The sequence below is a fragment of the Diabrotica undecimpunctata genome, chromosome 6 (assembly GCF_040954645.1).
Source record: "Diabrotica undecimpunctata isolate CICGRU chromosome 6, icDiaUnde3, whole genome shotgun sequence".
Classification (NCBI taxonomy): domain Eukaryota; kingdom Metazoa; phylum Arthropoda; class Insecta; order Coleoptera; family Chrysomelidae; genus Diabrotica; species Diabrotica undecimpunctata.
Genome location: NC_092808.1, coordinates 64,341,056 through 64,353,063, shown reverse-complemented (window position 1 = coordinate 64,353,063; position 12,008 = coordinate 64,341,056). Strand labels below are relative to the sequence as shown.

Here is a 12,008-nt window from a genome sequence, read left to right as displayed (position 1 = left end):
CCTCAACTTATTCAGTTAAAGACTATAAAGTGTAAACACATATCAAAATTAAATTACTTGAGAAAGGTATTCTACCAAAACAGCTGTAGTGTTATTATTATAAGATATTATAATAAATTTTGTGGAAGTTTTGAAAACAAATTTATCAGTGATTTATTGTTATATTTAATCTATTTAAAACACATCAATCATAAGAATGAGAGATAGAGAAGAAAGCCACAGCTTTGATGTTCAGATAAGTTGCCAAAACGAATTTAAACTGATGATAATAGAGAAAACATAACATACAGTGGCCTATGTTTATAATTCATACTTACCACTCTTCAGGTAGATTAAGAGTAATGCTTCCCTTAATGTCCTCACCGAACTTTAAATATCCAATGAAACCAACTGTAATATATAAAATGGTAACAAATGACATTCCAACATTTAACACACCTATTTTTCGTGAGAAATTTTCTGGCTTTTTCATTTCATTTTGAAGTGGCAAAACCTAAAAGGCAAAATATTAAATAGGTAAACTTATTGTTGACATATCTTCAATTCTTTTATTATATATATATATATATATATATATATATATATATATATATATATATATATACAATATATATACATATATATTATAAAAGACAATAGCGAAACCTAAAGTCACTCAAACATCAATGGAGCGATGCATGCTAGGTATAACAAAGGGAGATCTAAAACGAATAGGAAAAACAGAAAGAAAACCAAGGTCATTGAAGTAATCCACATAATTAAATCTTTAAAATGGCAGTTAACGCCCTTCAAAAACAGGCATTGATCATAGTCAAGTTTGACAGTTTTGTCATCGCACAACGCAGAGTATTCGCGTTGATTGAATAACCCAATCAACGGGTTATTCAATCAACGGTATTCGTCATTTCTCCAATCTTTTATTAAACATTCTATAAACTTTTCTTTAAAGTATCTGCTTTGCAGTAATTTAGAGAAATCAAATGGACGCCTATTTTCTCGGCTAATGATATATTGTGTTTCATTTTCTTCTCTTAATTTATGTTCGTAATCTTTATTAGAAGGCTGGTTATACTTATCAAAATAATATGTAGGTAAATTATTTTTCTCGAAAACTAAAAATTTGAATATGTGCTTAGAAATAGCTGAGTATCTCTCTGGAACATTGGTAAAGGTGTGAAGTAAATAAAACCCATCGTACATTGTTATTTCTGGATTTGGAGGACCAACATTAGAACTCTGGTAAGACTTCAATTCTGCAAGGATGACTGACTTCGGTGTTTTACAGATAAACCCATCACTGTGACACAAATAAAATGCTATAGGTGTCAAAGGGTAACTTAAAACTTTTTCAAGATCGATCCCGTTTTGCATTGCAGCAAATAATAATCGTCCAAAAATATTTCGCTGAATGGTGACTTTTTTTACTTTATTGTTGATTTTTAGTTTTTTTTGTTCTTGTATGTAGGCAAAGTTAAATATTACGTTTCTCTTGGTAGATTTGTAGATCAAACCTGTCTGGATCAGTACAATTTTCTGAAATAAATGCAATACGCTGCTCATTTCTTTGTATTTCTACGTTAGACAAACAATTATAAACGTCGCATCGCTAGAAACAGATTTTCCAGAAGAAATTTTGTACAAATGTTCTTTCGATAAGTAGAAAATGGGTTTTTTACACTGCTTTATTATATGTAATAAAGCAACAATGTTTTTTTGGTTTTTTATTATCACAGATTTCTTCAAATCATTAGTTATACAATCTAGTGAACGTAAATTTACGAAATCCAATAATTTTGAAATGCAACTTGTACGAAGAGAATGATTGATAGCCCATTTTTCTCTCCGACTGAATGAGTCTGTCCGACTGATTAAATTACTAAACAATATCTTAAACATTTATTTATGTATATTATTATTATTTATTTATTATTTAAACATTCTAATTTACAATTAAACAATTACACAACAAACAACAACAAACAATTGCTGTAATAAATATATGTTTAAAAAACACCTATTTATTAAAGAATTAATCTGAAAAATAGATGCACTAGGCCTACTGTGTGCTACTGAAAAATTATATTTTAAAAAATGTTTTTTTGAAATTTTATGCACTATATGTCCCGTGTTGAGTGTCAGACAAGTTATTAAATGTATTCAACATTTCATTTAAAAGAGAAATATGTTTGAAAAAAAAAATGTTATTAATCATTTTAGAGATGGCGAGAGAAGGGCACGTTTGACTGGAAAAAGGACTTGCTCTTGGTGTCAGACAATAATAGAACCGTCAGTTTCCTCGTTAAAGCAAGGCATACAGAAAAAATTAGCTGGTTATTTATCATTTTTGCACTGACCGTTTTTCGGTCAAGTTAGAGGGGGTGGACACCCTTACCGTCCCATCTATGGCGTCAGAGAATATTATTTCCTTTTATTATTCACTGAAATCAAGCCATTCAATAAATATAGCAAGAGTATGTATCATTTTTGCACATGTCGTGAAACGGTCATGTTTCGGAAAATATAGGGGGAAAACGCCCCCGAACCAAAAAAAGTCACAGAGGAAAACTGTGGCAGACTTGGTCTAAGGAAGCCGTACAAGAAGTTTCAAGAGAGTATAAATCTCTAAATAATTTGTCGGTGGGCACTCTAACTTTTAACAAAGCGGAAACCAAATTGTTACTTCGTTACTCCTTTGGAGTAACGATTTTTTCGGTGGCATTTATCGTTGATTTAGTATCCGAATTCAAATATTCAATCAACGCTTTTATGTAGTAAAAAAACGACGATTTGGTAGCTACTGCGAAACTAGGTTCGGCTGACTGTGGAAAGGAGGTCATAATTCATTTTATTATTTTTAATGTCAAATACTTATTAAGTAAGGCTTGAAATTACTATTTTTTAGTGGTCATATAGTATTAAAGTACATTAACTTACCAAAGAGGGATTAGCAGCAGTTATGTAGTATGTTTATTCGTTAACTTCTCGAGTAGTAATGAATGATATTACACGTATTTTTAATAGTTTTTTTTTATCAAATTTTTCAGTACCTACACATCAAAATATAGCAACTTACCAATCCTATTCCTTCAAAAGCGAAAACGGCAGTTCCAAAAAATAATGGCATCGTTTTAGGATTCGCTACATAGGTCCTCTGTGTAATAGAGGGGAGTCCATCGGAGATTGCATGGTATAAAACAATAATTATTCCTAGCATCATTAAAATATTAGCTAGTGTAGAAAATGGAGCTAAGTACTTTAAATTTCGGACTAGACATGGTAACAAAATGGGTATTAGGATTATAGCCATAAGTACATGCACATCTACTTCATAGCCATGACTATGCAATACCTAAAAAATTCAATTATTTATTAGTTTTTGATATCATGTAATTAAAAAACAGTATTCTAATACATTTTTTACCTATAGCTACATTTTATATTATTACAATCTCTTCTTCTTTTAGACTAATATGCTAACCTAAGAATAACAAACAGTATTGTTGTAAAGTTTATCCAATTGTATTCCCATATTTCATATGAAACATATTCCCATATTTCTTATGCTACCCACTAACATGCAAACTTCTAAGCTTTATACTCTGGTTTTACATATAAAACTAGAAACTAAGACAAGGGGATTCGTTCCCTTGAGCTTTCTTGTTAGGCCCCTGTTGCATAGGAACTGAAGAGCCTTAATATTATAATGATTAAGGAGTCTTATATTGTCCCTTGAATTTTCATTATAACTGAACATTTTAACATCTAGATCCCTATTAATGTCAACTGCTTAATGTTCCCAATATTGACATAGGGATGTGAATCTTGGACCCTACGACAAGCGGAAACAAGAAAGAGAGACGCCACTGAAATGTTCTCTTGGAAAGACAGTTACGAATTTCGTGGACCGACCACAGGACAAATATTTCAATTTTAAATGAGCTTAAAGTCAGTAAACGGCTATGGAGCCAAGTCCATCTCCAACAATTAAAATACTTTGGATATGTTATGAGAGCAGACACAGAAAACATGGAAAGACCAAGGAAATATCCAAGGAAAGGTAGAAGGCCGAAGATCACGAGGAAGTCAACAAGATGTAGCGATCAAATAACATGCATATACAAAAGACCTATGCATGAGTTAAAAGAAATTACCAGAGATCAAGATCTTTGGAGACGGACAATACATGATATCACGATGACCACTACACTCCCTCCGGGGAGTCAGGATTAAAAAGAGATTAATGTCTTTATTTCTACTGTACTAAGGAGCATTTACTTTTCTATTCTACTATTCTAGAAATCTGTACACTGGTTTAACGACTTATTTCTCAACTAATGCTAGTACAACTTTTCATATTTACGAGTTTTTCATATTTATCAGTATTATTAGCGAGTATGAAACTTTCAGTATTTTGTATTTTAGATACATCACAAGCGTACACTAGGTAAAGGACCGGCATAAGTGCACTTACCTGTGGTACTACTGCTTGGATTTTCTTTATTGTATAATATTGCGCTTCTTATTTAATTCTAAAGAATAGACTGGATGAATATAGTTTCAACCTATAGGTGTATTGATTCGGTAAATATAATTTAAGCTTACATATTGATGTATCGTCCCATATCGTACCAAATGATTCAGATATACTAAGAAATATTGTTGAAAATAGTTTTTTCTCCTCCAAGTCCAGTCTAGAAGTCATTACTGATTTCACAAGAAAGTTTATTATAGGTTTCTGATAGAATTAACTCATAGGGGGCATACCTTATGAAAAATATGTATCGAGGTACTGCCAGATCGGCACTATTTTTTTATAAACAAAGATCAAAGTCCGAAAATGTAATTGTTTTACTATCTAATAAATGTTAATAACTTTTGTCATATTAGCCGTAACATCTTGATAATAAGGATATTATGCGTCTATATATAAATATGCAAATTTTTATAACAACTGGGTTATTTAGTTAAAGAGTTTTTGCTAATTGTTGTTCAAATTATTAAAAGATGAAACACCTGATTTTTGGTACACTTAATTAGAAAGACTTACCTTTAGAAATTACAAAATTATTCTATTCCTTTATTAGCAAAAACCTCTTTTTTTAAATTTGATCTTTTCATTTTTTTTTATAGTTTTAATATAATAGTTTAAACTTTTGATAATATTTAACAACAATTAACAAAAGCTCGTTAGCTAACAATCAGATTTATTTAAAATTTTCCAAAATTTTGTGCAAAAAATGTTACAGGTAAAAAAATAAAATAAAATAAAACTAAAAAAATAGGGCCAATCTGACAGTACCTCATGTTTATTTTTTTTTTTAATACATATGTCTTCTTTATGATTTAGAGCTATCAGATAACTGTAATAATTTTTCCATCTATTTCGTTTTCTAGACTAGATCTAGAGATGTCCCTAAAATACTAAGGAGCCTATGTTCTTGGTAGGGTGTTTTTGAAATCCAAACTAGTGTATTAGTATAATATTTTTACAGTCTCTTGAAATTTTAATTATGTTTAAGAATAATTTTTTAAACAATTTAGACATAACAGAAAACAGTGAGATTGTTAAGAAGCTTTTTACGAATTTTTCCATTCTCTGAAATTTTAATAGCTGAAAATAACAATTAATCTTATACTAATATCGTAAGGCATTTTTGCCGTAGAGATTCTTTCGGATTGCTCCGGCGCCAATTGCATATTTAATCCTGTTTCAGGTAACTATATCGATGCACACTAGCCCAGGGGGACTGACGGCTTTACGTGCCCAGGGAAGCACGGTATGGTCAGTTATAATTGTTAGCTTTAGCATAGCATTTCGACGCCTGTGCTCCAAATGACATGCCATTGGATCAGAATCTTTAGATAGTGAGCGAACTGCTTACACAAGGACGGTGGCATGGTGTGCGGAGAGACGTTGAGGCTGAGCGTGGGATACCCTGTACCGCTGTGTCGGTAAGTTCCCTTAAGTCTGGCAAGGCTCCCGCTGGAAGGTGTCCTGGTGAAGCCCACGTGGCCGTTGGAGCACATGAATGCTCTATTGTCGCGCAGTCGTTTCTGGATCGCATAAAAATCTCGACGCTCGTGTTTCTACCAAAATTCAAGGCAGGAAGGCAAAATTCGTCCTATTTGCTTTCTTCCATATATCGGAAAGTTGAATGGGAGAATGCTACGGGCACGTATCGAGGAGGTGATTGTGATGTCTGGAGGCCTGTCTCCGAGACAATATGGTTTCTGACATGGTAAAAGTACAGTGGATGCGGTGACCGATGTGCTTCTGGCGGCACAGGGAATTGAGGCTGATCATCAATGAGTCATCCTGATTCTCTTTGACGTCCGAAACGATTTTAATACATTGGAGTGGGGTGACGTAATGAGCTCTTTGGAAGCAAGAAACTGTCCTGGGTATCTGAGGAATGTGGTCTTGATTATTTTTCCGAGAGGAAAATTGTGGTGAAAAATGGTGTGATGGTTGATGCAACGGCTGGAGTCCCGCAGGACTTCATCCTGGGTCTGACGCTGTGAAACCTGGCATATAACGGGGTCTTAAACTGCGAATATGGGGAGGGAATTACCACCTTCGCATTCGCGTAGGACCTTTCTATGCTGGTGGCGGTACGGGACAGCTCTAATTGTTAGAAATTAAAATGCCGTAGAATCAAACTCGAGCTCCCTGGCTTAGAAGGTCAGATCTTGGCAGTTAAACTACGATCACCACAAAAGTAATATCAACTATTATAATACAATAAACTAATATCAAACGAGTAATCACCACATTTTCTTGGTTTTTCTAGTCGTTTCCAATTTATATTTGAAGCACTTGTTTTAGTTACTTAAGTAATTATATTTATTCGAACTAACTATATACATAAGTAGGTTTTAATTTAAATTTGGATTAATTATCTAAGTCTAAATCTTATTTGGTTTGATCTGGTTAACTAGAGATTTGTGCTAACAGAATTTCAAACAGTCGTAGCAGTTTTGTTAACTTACTAACCCCGTCTGCAAACTAACAGAAAACTCTGACAAATTATGTTAATAAAAAATTTTAGTATCGAATAAAATTATATAAAAACACAATATGCGTCAAAACAAGGAAGGTACACCAAAACTAGTCATGAATTACTAAATAACTAAATATCTAATAATTTAAAATTTTCCTGCTACAAAAAATGTGATATGTGCAAATTTATTAAGCACGAATCAGAAACATCAAAATTTTTTTATGAAGTAGAAAAACGACGTATTCCATACGTACGCATCAAGCTTGTTAGATCAAGTAAATGGGGAAGGTAGAGAAAGATCTGTTATGGGAAATTACGCGTCCTCTAATTTTTTTAAGCAGTTCTAAAGATGACTTTATGATGTGAGATGTAGCCCCATCATGTTGCAACCATTGGGGATTCAATTTGAAGTCTCTAGCATGACAGAATGTCAAAATACGCCGTTACCTGAAACTGCGCACCCATTTTTTATTCGGCCATCACGAAGGGACCAGACATCATCTATGATTTTATTTTTTTTAAATCAAGAAAACCGATTTATCTGATACTGGATAAATTCATTCACATGGACGTGGCATTTGGCCCAAAAACTACAGATTCAAAAGAAATACGGGTTTTTGTGCTGCTAAAAATAAAGTATTGTATACAACGATGCATGCAGGTCTATAATATTAAACTTTTTCTGAACCTGTATTTTATATGGAAAACCACTATTATGTTAAACATTTTTCAGGTAGAAGTTTTACTAGAATTTATTTTTTTGAGATATTCTGTCGATACTTCCTTTTAAAGATTCTCATATTTCTCACATTCCTTGGTTCTCATTTACTGTCACATTATCTAAATAACTTGTACAGTATTTGAGATAAGCTACAATGTTACTTGTACGTCACAATTTTGCGTCTCTTAGCAAGTAATTATGGATCGATGATGGCTTCTGAAACTATTTCAGAAATTGTTTGGTAGCAATTGGCAACAAACTAGGTCTGTTTGACCGTTCATTTCATATGAGCCAATATATTATTCAGTAGTCCATAGCTCAAAGATTTTTTGTTGCGTTGTAATCAAAATTTTGAATATTTTTGGGAGTTTATTGGAAAAAACAATATGGAAATTTTCACACTTTTGTCACTCGACGCGACTTTCCTTTAATTTAGCGCATATCATGTAAATAATATAAAATAACTTACCTGTTTGATATTATCAGAAATAAATACAAAATATACACAGCAAAATCCAAGTTGTGTAATGCACAAGAAAGTATTTACTAATTTTCTTGCAAACACAGATAGTCTGGCCAATTTAGGTGGACCTTTTTCAAAGCATAATTCAACCGTTTCCGCGAAATCCGGCGACTGCTTGACTTGATGCCTCTCTTGTAAAGCTCTAGCAGCATTTAACTAAAAAAATATATACTAATTTTAATAAATAGCACAAAGAAATATATAAACTTTCTATATTTAAAATTATTTTTGCATGGAAAAGTTTCATATTTTGACAGGCTACACATTTTTATGGGTATATATTAAGGGGATATATATATATATATATATATATATATATATATATATATATATATATATATATATATATATATATATATATATATATATAAGAAATACTTGATATTAGTGATATATATTTCGTTGACAAAGATGTAAACTAAAATTGCATTCCAATATCTCCTCAACTAAGCAAAACTCCTTGGCAAATTGGTATAATGAGTATATCGAAATAAAAGAAAAGACAGTTAAGATTTCATTTCACATATAGTGCCTCTGTATATTCGCTTATACGTATTTCATATTAAAAGGAATCTTCGGAGCGAATATTTACACAGGACTTACTTTTCGACAGGAAAGATCGTTTTCACGTTCAGAGCTTCTGTAAATAGTCGCTCCGACGATTCCTTTTAAGATGAAATGCGTATAAGCGAATATACAGAGGCGCACAATACGCGAACTCACATCTTTACTGTCAATATATGTATATAAATATATATATATATATATATATATATATATATATATATATATTGTTATGATGTGTTGTTTGTTTGAATGATGAGCAATGAGTATTTTTAATAATATAATATATAGGGTTTTTATCGCGTTCTCAAAGAATTAGTTTGTAAGTACTTTTTTAAATTATCTTTATTATAACTATTATGAAACACACATATATATATCTAACCTAGCCAATGTAAATTTAAAATAAACTATCTTTAAATTGAAATTCCTATGAAACTAATTAAATTCTATAGACAATGTAAAATTTAAACAAACTATCTTCAAAATTGAAATTGTTATGACACTAACTAAATTATATTAACAAAATTTTGTACCTTTCTTTCACTGAATGCCTAAATGAACTGTTTTCCACTATATAGATTCTAATCACCACTGAATGTCTTCGTACTTCGGTTATCCTTGTTTTTTGTGAAATTACTTTTTCCAATTATCAGCTTCTACCAATTTAAGATATATTTTTCTTCACCAGCATTTATAAACCACCAAGCAAACCAGCAAACAGCATTTATATTTATTCTTCTTTTCAATATACCAATATCCAATTATTATAAGTTGATTTATACTAATCTCCAATCATAATATAATTTTAATTCCTTCCAATATCCATCCAATATTCTTCTAATATACTTTTATAATCTTCAATAATTATTTGTGTATAATTATAAATGTGCATTAAAATATATGCATAATTTTTAATCTTCATTTAACTCACTATATTAAACAATTAGACTATTTGTAACTGATTGACTGACTTGAAAATTCTGAACAATTGACTTCACTAACTAAATGAGTCTATCTTCTACTAACTTTCATAATAAACTGGCCATCTTGAAACCAAATCACCGGGTATTTATATCTTTTCAATCTTCCAGAACCATCTGGTAAGAAATCATGTTCGATTTAGTTCTATTTCTTCTATATGGATGTTCTCGAAAAAAGGATCTGTTCGATCCACCGACATAATCATTATTCCAGAATGTTCCAACATAAACAAAGGTCAAATTCTGCATTCTGGAGAATTCGTTCATGTTCTATTGATAATTTTGTTGACATTTAGGCTTTTCAGATCAGAATAAACACTTAAATCAGTAATATATATATATATATATATATATATATATATATATATATATATATATATATATATATATATATATATATATATAAATTAAACATTTTAAACTAACATTATTATTATAACCCCACTTTATATTCCTAATTATTTAAAATGTCACTTGAAGAGTAAGTATATCTGTCTATCATTCACATGTATAGTTGGTTGCCTATGCACATGGCTCACTTAAATATATTTACAACATTAAAATACAACTTTTTACAATTATTATATGCTAATTTATTAAAAATGCCCTCACATAAATATATTTTTATAAAATTTTCTAGTATATACCTTATTAAAATAGCCAAATACTTTTAATATATAATATTATGTAGTATATAACTTATAAATTATTTTCTATAAACCCCAATCGTATCAATACCCCAAAATAATATTTAAAATGAATAATTTACTTATTATTTTTTTAAATATTAATTTTCTCATACCTTATTAAATTTAATAAATTAATAATTCAATTTTTTTTTATTTAAAATGTGTTCTATTAGATACATCCCTGTTCCCTGTCTATGTCAAACTGTCATGTCAAATGGAAGTTTTTGTGTTGTGTGTTTACATTTTACAATGGATGTTAGGATACAAATCTAGGAATTATTTCCATTCAAAAGGCTTTCATCCATATAAATTGGTAAGTTTTACACTTTATTATATTAGAAAGACATTTTTAGCAAATTATTTATAGAATCTATTTAGTATCTAACCCCAAATTATGATTTTTAGGGTACAAAATAATTTCCATATGTACAAGACAACAAGTATAATGTCAAATTGATTCAAAATAATGAAATCTACCATCTATTTAACAAATCAAGTCTATTGAATAAAATGGATATATCAGTAAGCTGTTAGTGTTTTTATAATTAGTGTTAAGTTTATAATATATTACTTCTTTTTGAAAAAATGTACATTTTTCTTGATTTATTTTTAGTCCAACTTCATCTAATCTGTTTATTATAATTTTAGGTATTTCTCATGATCTTCAGCCGTTTTAGAAAAAATTAATATATCACCAATGTAGTGAATTACAAAATGTTCATATTGATCCAAAATATCATGAAGACATCTACATAGAGCACTGCAAGATGATTGAAGTCCAAATGGTACTACTTTGAATTGATATACTACTCCATCTATCTGAAATCCTGTATACTGTCTACTTTTTCTTTCTATAGGTATTAACCAAAAACTATGCTGTAAATCGATTTTAGTGAAAAATGACATTTCTGTAATTCTTCCTAGTATTCCATCTTCTAACACATTATTAATTGTTTTGTTTACTTCTTCTCTGTATTTATTTGGTATTGGGTATGATTTTGTTTTAAAATCTTTTTCTTCTTTAACTTTTATACTATGTATATAATTTTGTGCAATTCTATTTTCTTTATTGACAAGTCCCTTGTGTTGCTGCAATATGGAAATGACTATTGATTTATATTCTTCAGGGCAATTAACTTTTATCACATCTTCTTTACAAATAAAATTATTCTTCATTATGTACTCATTATTCCTTGCTTCCAATTTTACGCACTCCACCTCGTAGGCATCCATCTGCTTAAAATTTCCATTCCTTAAATATTCACTACAATAATTATTCTTTACATTCTTTTGGGACATTTCCCTATCATCAAAATACATTTCTTCTTCATAAACATCATTATTTTCTTTTAATAATATCCTATCAACTCTTATTCCTTCTTCCACCTCATCTTTCTGCATAAATTTAATTATTTGCCCTTCCAAAGTTACCATTTTTTCTTCAAAATCTATCTTTACTTTCTTCTTTTCCAATTCATCATTTCCCATTAATATATCAACACATAAATCCTTGACAATAAATCCTTG

At 30.3% G+C, this 12,008-nt stretch overlaps 1 protein-coding gene across 3 annotated transcripts in view; it reads right to left on the bottom strand.

Moving 5' to 3' along the window:
* LOC140443474 (proton-coupled amino acid transporter 1-like) overlaps positions 1-12,008 on the bottom strand; it is a 322,463-nt gene that overhangs the window by 5,545 nt on the left and 304,910 nt on the right. For all 3 annotated transcript variants that reach the window (XM_072534761.1, XM_072534762.1, XM_072534763.1), the window contains 3 exons: positions 8,192-8,401; positions 3,074-3,349; positions 318-493 (listed from right to left, as the gene is read on the bottom strand). In XM_072534761.1, coding sequence (XP_072390862.1) covers positions 318-493; positions 3,074-3,349; positions 8,192-8,401 — 662 coding nt within the window. The remainder of the gene's footprint in view (positions 1-317; positions 494-3,073; positions 3,350-8,191; positions 8,402-12,008) is intronic.